Source organism: Ursus arctos, unplaced genomic scaffold (assembly GCF_023065955.2).
Source record: "Ursus arctos isolate Adak ecotype North America unplaced genomic scaffold, UrsArc2.0 scaffold_19, whole genome shotgun sequence".
NCBI classification, from domain to species: domain Eukaryota; kingdom Metazoa; phylum Chordata; class Mammalia; order Carnivora; family Ursidae; genus Ursus; species Ursus arctos.
The window spans coordinates 47,619,723-47,636,585 of NW_026622863.1; the positions used below are offsets into that span (position 1 = coordinate 47,619,723).

The 16,863-nt window shown below is 52.4% G+C and overlaps 1 protein-coding gene across 1 annotated transcript in view; it reads left to right on the top strand.

The window, feature by feature from the left end:
• Positions 1–2,558: 2,558 nt before the first annotated feature.
• The window catches only part of CLPTM1 (CLPTM1 regulator of GABA type A receptor forward trafficking), a 28,363-nt gene continuing 14,058 nt past the window's right edge, over positions 2,559–16,863 (top strand). The window contains exons 1-3 of the mRNA XM_026482090.4: positions 2,559–2,651; positions 8,679–8,791; positions 15,814–15,937. Coding sequence (XP_026337875.1) covers positions 2,580–2,651; positions 8,679–8,791; positions 15,814–15,937 — 309 coding nt within the window. The 5' untranslated portion in view covers positions 2,559–2,579. The remainder of the gene's footprint in view (positions 2,652–8,678; positions 8,792–15,813; positions 15,938–16,863) is intronic.

Below are 16,863 nucleotides of genomic sequence, written 5' to 3' on the forward strand. Positions count from 1 at the left end.
GACCCCAGAGTCCAGGCCCCTGGATGCCTCTTCCCCCAGAACTCGGAAGTCTAGGACCCCAGACTTCCTCTTCCTCGGACTCAGGAGTCTGGACCCCCAAGCCTTTTCCCTCAGGACCCGAAAGTGTAGGGCTCCAGTCCTTTTCTCCCTTAGAAGCTGCAATCGCAGCCTCTGGTTGGTGTTGGGCGTCCCCTACTGGACGACAGAGTAGCTGCGGGCTGTGATTCACTGAGCAGTTAGTAGAAATGGAAGAACTTATTTGGTCACTCAACAGACATGGGGAAGGGCTTCAGAGGGAGCCTAAGGTCCCAGCCTAGCTGAGAGACCCTCGTGCTCCAACAGATCAGGACTCTGTGGTTTATGAGAGAGGAGGGCAGACCGGAGCAATTTGTATCTAGAGTTGAAAGCAGAGATGGGGTTACAGTGACGCTGCAGATTACGTTTCTAAAGCCCCTCAATTTTTTAAAAAAAGATTTTATTTATTTATTGGACAGAGAGAGACACAGCAAGAGAGGGAACACCAGCAGGAGGAATGGGAGAGGAAGAAGCAGGCTCCCCCCTGAGCAGGGAGCCCAATGTGGGGCTCCGTCCGAGGACCCTGGGATCATGATCTGAGCCGAAGGCAGACGCTTAACGACTGAGCCACCCAGGCACCCCTCTAAAGCCCCTCACTTGCCTGGGCTTTCTGTGGTCCTCTATTTAGGCTTGTGCATGTAATTTTGTACTTTTTTAAAAAAGAGGCCCACAAATCTCAATCTGCCTCTTGTCTGGTGGACTTCAATCAATACGTTCATTTCATCCCTAGACTTAACAACTGGGCCTAAAATTTCCTTTTTTTTTAAAAATTCCTATGTATTTATTTGAGAGCGAAGAGTGAGCACAACCTAGGGGAGGAAGGGGCAGAAGGGCAGGAAACCCGAGAAGGGGCTCGATCTCAAGACCCTGGGATCATGATCTGAGCAGAAGGCGGACGCTTAACCGATTGAGCCACCCAGGCACCCCTTGGGCATACAATTTCACAGACTTGTTCTTGCTTCCCTTAACTATCTGTGAGTGAAGTGGACTGGGAAAAACATTCTCTAAGGTAATTTCTTGCCCTTGTGTTGGTCCTCAGAGGTAGGTCATCGACCTTCCACTTAGCAATCATCTCCTGGGGCAGTGCTGGAGGCAGGGCAGGGAGCATGACTAACCCTCGGTTCCCCGCCCAGGGCAAGACATACCACACCCATCCCTGACAGTGATGACATAAAGTGGGCAGGGATGGGGTTGGGGAGCCCAGGGAACCGGGAAGACTGGGAGGCGGCGCTTGCACAGCCTGGGGTCCTGGGAGGGTTTCCTGGAGGACGTGATATTACTACTGAACTGGGACCGAGAGATAGGTGGAGGAAGTAGATAGTAAAATGAGAAATAAATACTTGGAGAATCCCATTGCAAAGCCTGCTCTCCCTTTCGGGTAATCTGTAAGGTCCATAATAACAGTGCAAGATATTGATCGCTTGCTAAGAGTGAGGTGGGGTTGGGTGGGTAGGTGCTTCACATTCGTGATCTCACCAGGTCTTTCCAAAACCCCCGCGGCACACAAGCTGGACGGAAATTCTTCGTTTATAAAAAGAGGAAGAGACTGAGCCCCAAAGAGGTATGTCACTTGTCCGGGATCATTTAGAAGGTCAGTAGCACAACCAGAGTTTAAACCAGGTCACACCTCCACTCAACTCATAGATAAGGCTTAGTAGCCGGTCACAGACTTTTTTCTGATCCTCCACACCACCCTCCCCACGCCAGGGGTCTCGCAACACGTGTCCAGGCTTGGATCTGTACAAAGATACATAGCTTAAAAAAAAAAAAAAGATGACGTTCTTAGAACCCTTGAAGCAGAGTCCAGAGTTGCGAAATTCGCTAGGAAGCAAAGATCACCCCGGAACGCGCGTGCGGGCTAAACTAAGTGACCCGAAAGCCTGGGGAGGGGCTGGCTGGCGGCTGTGAGAACCCTGATACAGTAATTCCGAGTGCACGGGAAAATTCTTAACCTAAGGGGACTTGAAAGAAAGGTTTGCTTTAGGAAGAGGGATCTGAAGGCGACGGGACCGACAAAAGGCCCGCCCTCTAAGTCCTGGGTACGGTGGCCACGGAGGTTCATGCAACACTGGGGGATCGTTTTGAGGCGTTACGGTGGCCGGGAAAGCTCAAGAAACACGAAAACGGAAAGGCCTCGAAGAATCGGCCAGGCGAGCAGGATGGCCTACAAGCTCACATAAATGGAAGAGGCGGTCTTACTCGAGAAAGCAAAGGGAGTGGAGCCTGTGGGAAGCTCCTAGGCTGGCCGAGAAAATCCGGGAGTTCAAAGCAGAGAGAACGTCTACTAGATGAAAACAAGCGTGTGGCAGAGAGGAGGCGGAGTACGGTGGCCGGGCTGGTTCGTTCTTAGCCGGAAGCGGCTCTCTCGAGAGGCGTGGCTTAAGCGCTCTTGCCGGATACGGTTGCTGGCGAGTCGGGCTAAGTGTGAAATCTCGCGCGATCGCGCTGGCGCCGTCGGGGACGGGGCGGGGCTGGCGGCGGGGGCGGGGACCCGGAGCGGGAAGATGGCGGCGGCGCAGGAGGCGGACGGGGCCGGCAGCGCCGTGGTTGCGGCCGGGGGAGGCGGCTCCGGTCAGGTACGGAGGCCGAGAGGGGCCTGAGGGGTTCTTCCCCACCCGGGGGGCCTCCCACGGGGCGTGTCCTGCCCCTTCTCGCGGAATCCGGTGCACTGGGGGCTCCTTGCCCAGAGGGACCTTGAGTACCGGGCCCAGGCGGGGCCGGGAGCCCTGGAGGCCGGACAGTGCGGGGAGCGGGGCCCTGTTGCACGCCGGGTCCCCTGCACGCTCGCGCTGGGCGGCCACCAGGCTCTTTGCTCGAGCCGGGAGACAGTGGCGCGGAGGGGCGCAGACTTACACCCAAGCGCCCTGCTTCTCGACTCTGCGATTCCAGGCTCCAAGACCGTTCCTAAAGTGGACTGGCGTTTAGGGTCTCCCTTGCAGTGTCTGGGATGTGGGCAATGATTGATTAATTGGGCGTTTTCTAGCTCTGGGGAAGTCAGGTAATCATCGTGGGTAAGGGCACGGGCTGTGGAGGCCGACAGACCCACTTTACAGACGGAAATCCCAGGAAGAATGAGACTAAGGCGCTTACAGAAGGTCACCCAGGTTGGGTTTGGGATTCATTCCATGTAGAAGTGACCAGACATTGCCTGCCCAGGGGGGTCAGGACTGGGATGTGTGTGCTTTCAGCATAAACTAATCCTACGGGGGAGTTAGCCCAGGTGCTGATCACTTCTGATCCATTGCTGCCTCAACTAAACCAAAGCTACAGAACATACTAGTTCAGTCATCCATCCTTCAGGCGTTTCGGGAGTGGATGGAGTGACAGCAAGGTGCTGTCGACCCACCCACTGGGATGTCACTGACATGTGGGAGGCAGCACAGGGGAGAGGAGTGCAGGTTGAGAGGGAAGAATGAAGCTGACTTTCTATGTGACCTTGGACAAGTTCCTTGCCTTCTTTGGGCTTCAGTTCTCAAGTGGTAAGTGGAGGGGTTGGACAGGATGGCCAACCATGGGATGGGTCACCGAGATGGTTCCAGCCATGTCCCTGCCATCAGTGGAGTGGGAGAGAAGATTGACATGTAGAGAATTATAATCCTGAATGACTAGGGTGGTGACAACCGTCTGTTACAGAGACTGAGGGAGCCCAGACGAGGGGCAAATAATATCACCTGGGAAGGACACCAGGATGAGATTTGTGTGATAGAGCCCAATGTGCTTGGTCCGGCATCTGTAACCAGGGCCTGGTGTGGGGGTGGCCTCAGGAAATACTTGTTGAGTTAGCTCTAGAGTAAAGACTCAGACATGTGTCATCAGGGGCTTCCTGGTCCCGCTGAAGGAAGGTCTTTTCCCCCCTCTGAGTTTTTGTCAATTAAAGGGGGCGGGGGGGGGGGAGTGGATCAGAGAGACTAGGGTTCAGATTGCCCCCATTGCCAGGCTTCCAGGGACCCCCTGATTTTCTCTTGTCCCACCTGTGCTTAAAACCTTTCAAGACTTACACCTTTGTCTTCAGGGTAAAGTACAAATTCTTCAAGGCCTTGCATGATCTGAATTTTCTTCAGACTAGGATTTCTCAGCCTCAGCATTATTGACATTTTGGGTTGGTTAATTCTCTGTCGTGGGGGGCTGTCCCGTGCATTGTAGAATGTTCAGCGGCATCCCTGGCCTCTACACACTAGATGTCAGCACATATACCCCTTTCCAGTTGTGGCAGTCAGAAATGTCCCAAACATTGTCAAATGTCCCCTGGTGGGGCCCAGGGGGGGCAAAATCAGCCTTGCTTGAGAACCACTGGGTGAGAGGAGTGTCAGCCACTGTGAGGCTCTTTTATTTCCAGCAGTGTGTCTTGCTTTCTCTTTATTGCCTTTGCACATACTTCTCCCTTCTTTACCTGGTTGGTCCTTACTAGTTCTGTACGTCTCAGATGTCCCTTCTTCTAGGAAGCCTTCTCTGACCCTCTCCGATGGGGTCAGGGCTCCCACGGCCCCCTGGGCTCGCCTGTCCCAGCCCTGCCCGCTCTGGGTTATACCATCTGCCTGTCTCCTCTGCTGGACTGAGAGCCACTGGAGGACAGAACCAGGACTGTCGCGGTCAACAGTGTGTCCCCTGCACTGCCCAGCTTGGGACCAGGCACAGGGCAGGTGCCCAGTGTTTGTGGAATCAATAGATGTCGAGGCAGAGGCTGGGCCGGGCCGGGCTGGAATTTCTATGGTGGATCAAGGCAGTCGGTGATGATGTGCTGGAAAGCCTGTCTTCACGCTCCTAGCCCAGCCTCATTGTCTCAGCTGCTTCTGGGCCCCTTAGCCAGTGGTTCTGTGGATTGCATGTGAGATTGGACATGTGGGTCCCAGAGGAGGAACTGTGTCTTAGTCACTACTGTGTCCATAGCCACCATGCCCTCCCCGGGCCTGTGGGGCCTAGCGCAGAGTGGGTGGACCCTCCGCATCTCATGCCCCTGACAGCCTGCTTCTCCAGCCAGGGGGTCAGGCCCTCAGCCCTGCCCTTCATTCCTTCAGCTCATGTATACTGAGTCCCCACTCCGTGCGAGGCCCCAGGCTCATGCTGGGGCTACAGCTGTGAACAGAACAGTCCCTGCCCTCTTGGAGCTCATGTTCTATTTAAGGGCTGGGTGGTAGGGATAGAAGAATGGACAGGAAAACAGTAAGATGAAAAAAGAAATATATATAGCGGGTCAGATGGTGATAAATGCCGTGGGCAGAGTAAAGCTGGGGAAGGGGATAGAAAGTGAGGGGTGGCTAAGAGGGTTGCAGTTTAAACAAGGTAGTCTCGGAAGGCCTCTCTGAGGAGGTGACTTTTTTTTTTTTTTTAAGATTTATTTATTTAAGAGAGAGCAAGAGCTAGCGTGGGACAGGGCAGAGAGGGGAAGAGAGAAACTTAAGCAGGCTCTGCTCAGCACAGAGCTCACGTGGGGCTCGATCCCGCAACCCTGAGATCATGACCTGAGCTGAGACCAAGAGTCAGTGACTTAGCTGATGCATCACCCAGGGGCCCCTGAGGAGGTGACATTTAAATAAAGACTTGAAGGAGAGGAAGGAGGGAGAGATGCACACATGGAGGGGTGGGAACCTCTCAGAAGATAAAGGGAACAGTCAGTGCAAAGGCCCTATGGCAACAGATGCCTGGCTGTATGAAGGAACAGTGAAGAGGCCATGTGGCTGAAGCCAGTGAATGAGGGGAGACGGTGAGAGTGGAGAGGCAGGGAGGGGGCCCGATCAGGCCAAGACTTGGGGGTCAACGTGAAGATTTTGCCTTTCTGCCTTCCTTTACTCCAAAGGAAGTAGAAGCCACAGAAGAGTTACCTCTTTTTGGAAGTATAATAGATAACACAGTGTTCACCTGCTGTCAGTATGGAGTTCAGCGGCGTTCAGTGCTGGGGCGCAGTTCAGCCATGGCCACCATCCGGTCCCTATCCCCTCAGAACCTTCCCGTTCCCTTTTGTAGCCACTCTGCCCCCAGCAGGCCTCCTTCTTATGACTGAGTAGCAATCCATTGTATGGATACTACCCCGTTCATTCATCGAGGGGCATGGGGTTGTTTCTGGCTATTACAGATAATGCCCCGGTGAGCATTTGCACGTAAGCCTTTGCATGTCTGTACGTTCTCCTTTCTGTCGGGTAGAGACCTAGGAGTGGGGCTGCTGGTTTGTGTGGCAGGTGCACATTTCACTTTTTATTTTTATTTATTTTGTTTAAAAAAATATTTTTTAAGATTATTTATTTGAGAGAGAGAGAGCGCTTGCGTTAGAGAGCAAGAGCAGGGGGAGGGGTAGACGGAGAAGCGGTTTCCCTGCTGAGCGAGGAACCTGACGTGGGATCCTGGGATCCTGGGATCATGACCTGAGCTGAAGGCAGATGCTTAGCCGACTGAGCCACCCAGGCGCCCCACACATTTCGCTTTTTGATTCTCTGCTGTATTTTTCAAAGCCGCGGCTCCATTTGCCCACCAGTAGGACACAGCGGGTCCGGCTTCTGCACACCCTCGCCAACACTTGTGATTGTCCATCACTTTGACTGTGGCCAGCACGGTGAAGTGGCTTCTCATTGCGGTTTCCATTTACGTTTCTGTGGGAGGGTTTCCAGCCAGCTTGTCCCCCAGTGTGGGTAAGAGAACAGACCTCGGGGTCAACCAGACATGGGTTCAAATCCCAGCCTGGCCTTAGCTTCTTTTTCTTGACGGGAATCAGCTCGGACCTGCTGGAAACCCTTACTTGGCCCCCAGTGCTCCCAGGAGCAAGGCCAGCCCTGCATGAGGGGGCCCTGTGCCTGTCTCTGACCTTGCCTGCCCCCCCAGCCAACCACTTCCCTGAACTTGTCCCTCTCCCAGCATGCCCTTCACCCAAATGTCAAAAATAGCTCCTCAGGCAGGCCTCTGACTACCTAATCCAAACCCGGTGCCCACCCTAGTAGCCATCATCTGCCCCTGCTTCTTTCCTCCAGAGCACTTTTCCTGTTTACCAGTTTGAATGATCCTGTTGAGTGTTCGTGGGTGTGTTTCCCTCTGGACCCTGAGCTCCAGGAGGACACAGCCCAGAGCTGTCTGGTCACTGCTAGCACGGAGCCTAGCGCACAGTAGGTGCTCAGGAAATACTTTTTTCAACACACGAAGGGAATATTTTCTGTCTATAACACACCAGTATTTTCACAACCTGGCCCTGGGGTCAGAGGGGAAGCGACGTACCCAAGACCTCACAGCCAGGAACTACTGGATCCCAGAGCCCCCACCTTTTACCGTGGTGGTGTCCCACACGTTGGGAGTTACAGGGATAAGCTCTTGCTGGTGAAGGGGACAGGGCATAACAAATGCCGGCGAGAGGCGGGTTTGGGGCTGTGGTGGGGGGACGGCTGGGCGGTGGAGGCCTGGAGGGGCGTGGGTGTGGGGGGCCTGGGCGCTGGGGGCACGCCCTTCAGGGAGCACATGTTGATTCCACAGGTGTTTCTTGAACCCCTGCTCTGTGCTGGGCAGTGGTTCTGCCCAACGGTGACCATGACAGTCCTGGTCCTGCCTCTTGAAGGCTGAGTGGTGAGGGGACAGAGCTGGGAGGAGGAGGAGGACAGAATCTGGGAACCAGCAGGTGCAAGGAAAGGAGCGGGAAGAACTTCCCCATCTCGGGCCCTTCCTGACATCATGACATTCTCTGTTTCTGAGTGAAGATTCTTCTTCTAGGAAGCCCTGCCTGCCCTCCCTGGCCTACCCACCCCCTTGTCATCCTGCTGACCTTTTCCTTCCTGAGTGACCTAGACAAGTGGGTTAGCCTCCCTCAGCTTCCATTTGCCCGGCTGCTGAATGGAGATGTTCATGGTTCTGGCCCCACAGGGCAGCGTGTGCTGTTTGTGGCACGGACCTCTGTCATGGCTCACACTCTTGCTGTGTTTTTCTGCGTCTGTCTCCTGCTGGGTAGGAGCTCCTGCAGGGACAGGCTCCACACAGGGCTGGCCACAGAGGAGGCCTTAGGAAGTGTTTGCCCAGGGAAGGACCTCTCAGACAAACCCAAGCCTTACAGAATCTGGCCGTGGTCACCCTTCTGCCTTGTCCCCAGTAGCCACCTTGCATCCCGGGCTCTGGCTTCAGGGAGCAGTGTGGACTGTCCTCACTATGAGACTGTGTCCTTCCCCTTCCTTTCTGTACTTGCTGCCTCCTCTGCATTGTCCCCTTGTTGTATTTTAGGCCTCAGCTCCAATGGTCCCTTCCTCCAGGAAGGCCTCCCTGACCTCCAGGCTGGACCACATGTCTCTGGGATCCTATATCCCTGCCCTGTCCACTCTGGATCATCCCGGTCTGGGGACTGTTTGGCTCCCCTACTGGACTGTGATCCCAAGGAGGGCAGCACAGGACTGTCTCGGTCACCTCTGTGTCACCAGCACAGAGTAGGTTCTGGGGGAGTGTTGGAGTGTTTTCGTCTTGAAGGGGTAAGATCCATCACCACCCTTCCTGGGTGAGTTTAATCATCCATTCCCCAGTTACTGATCAGCACCTGCTCTGGGTGCTTAGCCCTGTGCTGGGCCTTGGCATACAGTGGTGCCTAAGCCAGCCCCAGTGCCTCAGGTGATGCCCTCCCTCCTTACACTCGTCTCTGTTTCCTGCAGGTGACCAGCAATGGCAGCATCGGGAGGGACCCGCCGGCGGAGACCCAGCCCCAGAACCCGCCACCCCAGCCAGCACCCAACGCCTGGCAGGTCATCAAAGGCGTGCTGTTCAGGTGAGCAGATGACGGTTGGTTTTGTTCACTGAAAAACATTCAAATAAGGAAAGCATAAAGAAGAAAGAAAAGAGTCGCTGGGGATGACCATCACTGTGTCGGTGGAGATCTTTTTCTTTTTTTAATATGACAGAGGGTTTTTTTGTCGTGGTGGTGGTTTTTGGGTTGGTTGGTTGGTTGGTTTGTTTTTAAGATTTTATTTTTAAGTAATCGCTACACCCAGTGCGGGGCTTGAACTCATGACCCCAGGGTCAAGAGTCCAAGCTCTACGGACTCAGCCAGCCAGGTGCCCCTAAAATATACCGGATTAATTTGCTAGGGCTGCTGTAACAAGTAGCTCAGGCCAGGGGTGGGGGGGCTTAAGCAACAGAAATTTATTCTCTCACAGTTCTGGAGGCTACAAGTCTGAGATCAAGGTGTCAGCATGTCTGCTTTCTTCTGAGGCCTCTGTCCTTGGCTTGGAGATGGCTGTTTCCTGTGTCCCTATATGGCCTTCCCAGTGTGGTGTCTGTGTCCTGGTCTCTTAGAAGGACACCAGGCCGCCCTAGTGGCCTCACTTAGCTTTAATCAGCTCTTTAAAGGCCGTATTTCCAAATACAGTCGCCGAAGTACTCAGGGTTAGGACTCCAGCATATGAGGGTGGGTCGGGGAGGGAACAGGGACACACACAGTTTAGCCACAGCGCATACATTACATAAAGCCTTCCATTTTAAAACCTCTTTTTAAGTGCACAGTTGTGCAACCATCACCCCCGTCCATCTCCAGAACTTTCTCGTCTCCCCAGACTGAAACTATGTCCATTAAGCACTTAGCTTCCATTTGCCTTCCCTCCAGCCCCTGCCACCCACCATTCTACTTTCCGTCACTATGAACTTGACTGCTCTACTCACCTCATATAAGTGGAGTCATACAGGCTGTCCATTTGGCTAGCGGTGATCTTTGGGTGGGTGTATTCACATGGCCATTTCCTGGGTTGTGGGAGCACAAGGCCTGCCTTCTGGAAGCCCGGCCTCTGGCTGAGGTCCTGGGGAGATACTGGGTAGGGGTGGGGAGATATACCTGGGGCTGAGTTCTTCCTCTGCCGGCCTAGACCTGGTGACAGTTCCCTTCTCTATCTGGGCCTTTTTTGCCCATCTGCAAAACGGACATTTCTTTGTCTTTCCAGAGACGTCTTTTAGCAAAATGTTCAAGAGACAGGCTATGCATTTAAGCAGGCACTTTCTCTCCTAATCAGCAATAAGGAATTCCCTGGCAGAGTTGTTCGGTCATTTGTTTGTTCGTTTGTTTATTAAGGTTTTATTTGGATTCTAGTTAGTTAACCTACAGTGTATTAGTTTCAGGCGTACAGTATAGTGATTCAGCAATTCCGCACATCACCTGGTGCTCGTCACAAGTGCCCTCCTTCATCCCCATCACCATTTCACCCACCCGGCACCCACCTCCCCTCTGCTAACCAGCCGTGTGTTCTGTGTAGTGAAGCGTCTGTTTCTTGGTTTGTCTCTCTTTCTCCCTCTCTCTCTTTTTTTTTTCCCTTTACCTGTTTGTTTTGCTTCTTAAATTCCACAGATGAGTGAAATCATGTGGTATTTGTCCTTCTCTGACTGACTTTGCTTAGTGTCATACTCTCTGGCTCCCGCCATGGCGGGCAAATGGCAAGCTTTCATCCTTTTTCACGGCTCAGTAATATTCCATCGTACGTATGTATACACCACCTCCCCTGTATCCATTCACCCGTCAGTCGGTGGACACTCGGGCTGCTTCCAGAATTTGGCTGTCGTAAGTAATGCTGCTGTGAGCATCAGGGTGCATGTAGCCCTTTGAATCAGTATTTTTGTATTTTTGGGGTAAATACCTAGGAGTGCAATTGCTGGGTCATAGGGTGGTTCCATTTTTGACTTTCTGAGGAACCCCCGTCCTGTTGTCCACAGCGGCTGCCCCTGTCTGCATTCCCAGCAGCGGTGCTGGGGGGCTCCTTTTCCTCCACATCCCCGCGCGGCCGAGTTCTGTAAACCAGTCCTCCCCTCGGCTGGGACGGCCTCACGTGGCCGTGGCCTGTGGCCAGGGAGCCTGGGAAGTGTGGTCTTTATTCCAGGACACCGAGCACCCTGAGGAAAGCAGGAATTTTGCTCCCGAGGAAGAAGAGAGTGGTTTGGTTGGCCCAGCTGCTTTTCTCTTCCAGGCCGTCTTACTCATTTATTTTGTTTTACTAAACTCATAAGTAATACACACTTATTGTAGAAAGTAAAATCAAAGAATACAGATGCACAGAAAGAAGGAAGTGACAGGGAAGCGGAACGGATCGGTGGCCGTCCCATAAACACACACGTGCAGTTTGCCTTCGGTGAGATTGTAGGAGGGTGCTCACAGACAGTTCCAAACAGACAAAAACCGCGACCAGCCTGCTTGTCCTAACTGGACGATCAGCGACGGAAATGTTGGGGGGGGGGCTGGTGGAGTCGAACGATGTGTAGGAACGCAGGTCTGTTCCGACATCTCAGTCCCCCGGCCTCCGAGCCGTGTGTCCCAGTTGGCTGATGGTCCCTCTTGTGCCTGAGTTTCCATCTCAGGCGTTCGGAATCCTGCCAGTTAGCTCACAGGACACGAAAGGATGCCACGAGCTTCTGGCGTCTGCTCAGAATTGGCCGGGATCACTGTTGTTGCTGAGTGTTCAAAAAACCTTAGAAAATTACAAAGAGAAACAGCCGGGGAAAAAAAAGCCCACCATCCCAGACACAGTCAGCGGTCACATTTTGGTGTGGGCCAGGCCCGCTGGCCCGGTGGCCTCCGACAGGGCCACCTAGGACGCGAAACTCCCCACTGTTCCGCCCGGACACTTGGGCGCCATCGCTGATGTGCCCCCGACCTTCTTCCGCTGCAGAGCCTCCGTTCCCTGCCTTCTCCGTCCCACTCTGCCCTGCCGTGTCCAGTAAGGACCTGGAATTTTCTTACCTATCGGTTCCTTTTTTTTTTTTCCATGCTCCAAGCAGCTGCGAATAAAGATTATTTTTATCTTTCCCTTCACTTTTACATAAGAGCAGCCTATTTTACACAGTTCTGCACCTTGATTTTTTCTCATTAACAGTATATCTTAGAAATCTTTCCGCATCAGTACCTAAGGGCGCTTCCTTCAGATAGACATTTTTAATACAGTCCCAGCTTAGGCTCATTTCCTCCCTTAGAACCAGGCAGCACTGAACCTCAGCCTGGCTGGGGGCCCGGAGACCGTCTCGTCTGGCATTCTGAAACTGGGGTTCAGGGTTTGTGTTCAAGGGCCTGTGAACTCTCCAAAACTTTGAGTAGATTGCGTGAGAATGGCCTTTATCGGGGGAGAGAGAGTGGAGTCTGATTTTCAGCGCCTCTTCACGTTACACCAGTGGTTACCTGGCATGGGGGATGAGATGGGAACCGGGTGGGAGAGTTTTCTTTCTGTCTTTTCATCTGTCTCACATTTTTCTGAGCCTGCGAACGTAAGGTACCTATGTGGGGTGGGAGAGAAGATGGAAAGTCTCTTTTCTTTGCTGAGTCCAGGAGGTTGAAAGGCATTAGGGGAGAGCCAGTCCCCTATAGGCCTGTCATCATCGGGTAGGGCTTCCTGGCCTGGGCTGTATGGATGGAGGGGTGTGGCCAGGATCCCTCTGCAAGGATCCACAGAACCGTGGGCCTGCAGGTACACGCAGGTGCTCTTCAGGGAATTGGGGATCTGGCATCTCTAAAACACGTCTGGTGCAGTCAGCCTTGTTTTACACATGGGGACCCAGAAGCCCAGAGGGGGTGGGATTCCTGCAGGCCACACACTAAGCCGCGGCAGGGCTGCCAGTGCGTGTCCTCGCTCCCACACCCTCCCTTGGCATATGTACTAAAATGGGAGCCTCTCTTGGAGGTGGAGGGTTCTCCCGAGATTACCGGTTCCAGACCTTCCTCGGCCGTGTGCGCCAGGGACTTCTTGGGGAGGCAGCAGATGGCTCACCTGGGCCATGGCCCTTGTGATCCCAGACCCCGGGGCTCCAGAGCTCCTAATGGCAGAGACAAGTCCCTGTGCCTGATCCTGCCCTTCAGTGTGGTTGGGGGCCACCTACACTAGAATTCCCTTGTAGTGTTTTTCCATTCCAAAGAGTTTGTCTGCCTCTTTTCCTTTGACGAAACTAATAATAGCTAACACTGCTGAAGTTCTTACTGAGCGTATACCGGCTTCATTCTAGATGATGCATATTTATCATGGGGCATATGTGTATGTACTTACATACAGATGCAGGTCTGCCTCGATGCATTTAATGCTTACAAACAACCCTAGGAGGTACGTAGTGTCATCCCCATTTTAACTGTTGAGGAAACAGAGGTCTGGAGAGGTTAAGAGTCTTGCCTGAGGCCACACAGTTGGTAAGAGGCAGAGCTGGGCTTCAGATCCAGGTAGTGCAGCTTAGAGACTGAGCGCTTAACCTCTGCTATATTGCTTTTCACAGTAATTAATAAGTACTTGTCTCATCGAATAAGTACACAGCGGCATGTGTCTGAGAGACCCGAATTAACACAAAGAAGACTTTTATTTCTCTCTCGTGTACTCTTCTGGACTTAGACCAGGATTCTGCAGTCTTCTGCAACCTGGATTCTTTCCTGCTTTTTGTTCGACGTCACTAGGTTTTGCCCCTTATCTGCATGGCGTAAGATGGCTGCTGAGGATCCAGCCACCACATCCACGTTCTAGGAGGGAAGAAGAAATCAAGGAGGCATGCTCTGTCTCTTTAACAACACTCTCCAAAGCCTAGCACAATGCGCGGTGTTTGTATTCCAGGACTTCCCTGTGTCCGCTCCTAGCTATAAGTGAGGCTGAAATTGTAGTATTTATTCTGGGTAGCCAAGGGATCCAGCTAAAATGTAGGAATTTTCTTTTTGAGACAAAAGGGGAAGATGGATATTGGGAAACATATCTGCTACAGTTTTGTTTGGGGGCTTTTCTTTTGTTTGTTAAAAAGAAAGAAATTCAAAAAGAAAAGCCTAAAGAAGACAGTAAAAATCACCTAAGGATAACTGTCCTTCATCATTACTGTATTGGATCGTGATCCTTTTATGTGTTGATTCGTATAAATGCTGGGGGGTTTTTTGTTTTTGTTTTTAAAGTGAGCTCTCTGCCCAACGTGGGGCCCGAACTTACGACCCTGGGATCAAGAGTCATGTGCTCCACCCACTGACCCAGCCAGGCGCCCCTGGTTTTTTTATTCAAGACTTTTTAAGGCACTATTGTGTTTTTGCTTTACCTGTATGCCTTCCACTACTCCCCCAAATCCGGAAACCCGTTTGAAAGTCATTTCATACCTTTCTCTGTTTTTATTTCAATGTAAAGGTGCAAATACATGGTTTGGGGTTTTTTGGGTGGGTGTGGGTTTTTTTGGTTTTGTTTTTTTAAAGATTTTATTTTTAAGTAATTTCTGTACCTAGTGTGGAGCTTGAACTCACGACCCCGAGATCAAGAGTCATGTGCTCAGGGTGGCTCAGTGGATTACAGGTCTGACTCTTGATCTCACCCGAGGTCTTGATCTCAGGGTCCTGAGTTTGAGCCCTGTATTGGGTTCCACGCTGGGTGTGGAGCCTCCCCACCCCCCAAAAAAAAAAAAAAGGGAGTTGCATTCTCTACTGACTGACCAGCCAGGTGCCCGGTGTGGTACTTTTGAAGCTTCTTGATACAACATTTGAGGGTTTTTTTTTTATAACAACAAATTCTGAAACATCAGTGTTCAGTTTTTCTGAGCATCTCAGAGTTAAGCATAGGAGTACTTTCTGGCCTAGGATGAACATATTTTCCTCCAGAGAAGAAGTGCTTTCCTTGTGCTGGCTGCTCGGGGCATCATCTGGGGTCTCCTTGCGCCAGGTTCGGGGCTCTGGCTGTGTCTACCTGGTGACTCTTGGGGAGGACTAGGCCTCGCCTGCCTCCCTGGTCCTGGATGTGGTGCTCTGTGGGGTCTTAGCTTCTTGTATGGTAGTTCTCTGGTTACCGCATGTGGGCCCTCGGCTAGCATTTCTGTGATCCATCAACACACCTAGCAAATGTCTTCACACAAAAAGAAGCTTCCAGTGCTCTTTTACTTCTTTTGGTTCCAGTCTTCCCTTCAGGTTTTGCCTGGTAAATCTATACTCTTGTCCATTTAGTGTTTTTAAGAATATAGACTTACATATACGCATATGTAAACTTGAAGGAGAACATATATGAGAACATATATGAGAAGGATATATTCTTGTTATATCAGGATACATAATTATATATGTAAAATTAGTATTAATGCGTTCTTAGCATATTCATTTTTATTAAGTTTTTCCAGTTGGTTTTGTTTTGTTTTTTTAAGATTATTTATTTATTTTGACAGAGAAAGAGAGCACAAGCAAGGGGAGCAGCAGGCAGAGGGAGAGGGAGAAGCAGGCTCCCCGCTGAGCAGGGAGACTGACGTGGGGCTCAGTCCCAGGCACCTGGGATCATGACCCGAGCCGAAGGCAGACGCTTAACCGACTCAGCCACCCAGGCATCCCGTCCAGTTGATTGTTTCCAACAGCAGTGTTGGCCTGAATAGCCTAGGCCAGTATTACTACAAATTGGGACTAACCCTTTACTTACTGTCCCCTTCTCAAGCCTTCAGTTGATTTGAAGTTCTGCAGCGCTGCTCTCAAAGCTGCTGTGCCTCTAAAATACTGACATTCCAGATTCTTAGGATTCTCTGACTTTGGGATTCCAGGGGCCTGGCATACTAGGTTTCCTAGGTCCGAGGTTAGAAGGTCCAAGCCTTGCAGCCCTGGCGCTTCTGGAGGACTCACGGGGCGGGGGTCTATGGGGAAATGGGGGCGGCACCCTGGACATGGCCTCCGGGGGCATCTTGTCTTCTCACCAGCCCGGTGACTGCCTTGTTAGGGGCCTTTCCTCCTCGGTCTCCAGCTTTGGGTCGGGCCCCCAGCGTGTGCTGTGTCAGAAGGAGGCCAGGTAGGCCCGTGTTGAAAAGAAGAGGCTCGGGGCTCACCGTGTGCCCTGCTTGCCTCCTCAGGATCTTCATCATCTGGGTCATCAGCAGCTGGTTCCGCCGAGGGCCGGCCCCTCAGGACCAGGCAGGCCCCGGAGGAGCCCCGCGCGTCGCCAGCCGCAACCTGTTCCCCAAAGACACTTTAATGGTAACGGCTGGCTGGGAGGCCAGACTCGGGAGACGACCATGTGGGGGAGGATGTGAGGGAGTGACATGGGCAGTTGGGACAGACAGGTCCCTCGTCGCTGTCAACTGGGCACGAGGTCCAGGGTTGAGGACTCCAGGTCCGTCCTCAGCCCACGAGACCTGTGTCACTCTAGTAACACCCCTGAGGAATTCTTTCTAAATTCTTTTGGTTTTGTGGGGAAGAGGGACAACAAAGGTTTCACTCAGTTGTTTAAAAACTGCTTTAATAGGGTCCTGACGTAACTTATTTGAAAAGTACGTTCAGGTCTTAAAAGTTGCAAAGGGAGGTGTGCAGGGACTGGAAGGGAAGGATTGGGAGAGAGAGAGAGAGTGGGGAGCCCGGCAGAGGCAGCCCAGGAGAGCGAGCGAGAAGAGGGAGACGTATGCTGTCCTGGGGCTGGGGCTTGGGCTTTGGGAGCCCCCGCAGCTAGTGCCCAGACCCCAGTAATTGAGACTTCTCCCACCTGTCGCTTCTCTGCAGCTCTGGGAACCCCGATTGCACAGAATTCTAGTTAGTGGGGGGTGACCACTGCTCAGAGAGGCTGTCTGTCAGTGGGCATTCAGGGCTCTGTTCAAAGATGGCCACGGGGACCTGGGAAGGGAGGGCACTGTCTGAGGGCCGGTTTCTCCACTTCCCCTGTGTTTTCAGGAGTCTGCTAACCCTCTCGCAGTTCTCGACTGGGCTTTATCCGTGGGCCTGCAGAGCTCTGACCAAGCAGGCTGTAAGAGAAGGGAGAAGATCATTCAAGGAGACTTGATCCCTTCTGACCCGAAATTCTACCCTTTTTTTTTTTAAGTAAAAATAATGGGGCTCGAACTCATTTAGTTGCATGCCTTACCAACTGAGCCCATCAGGCGCCGAGCCCAAATTCTAATTGGCAGGCCGGC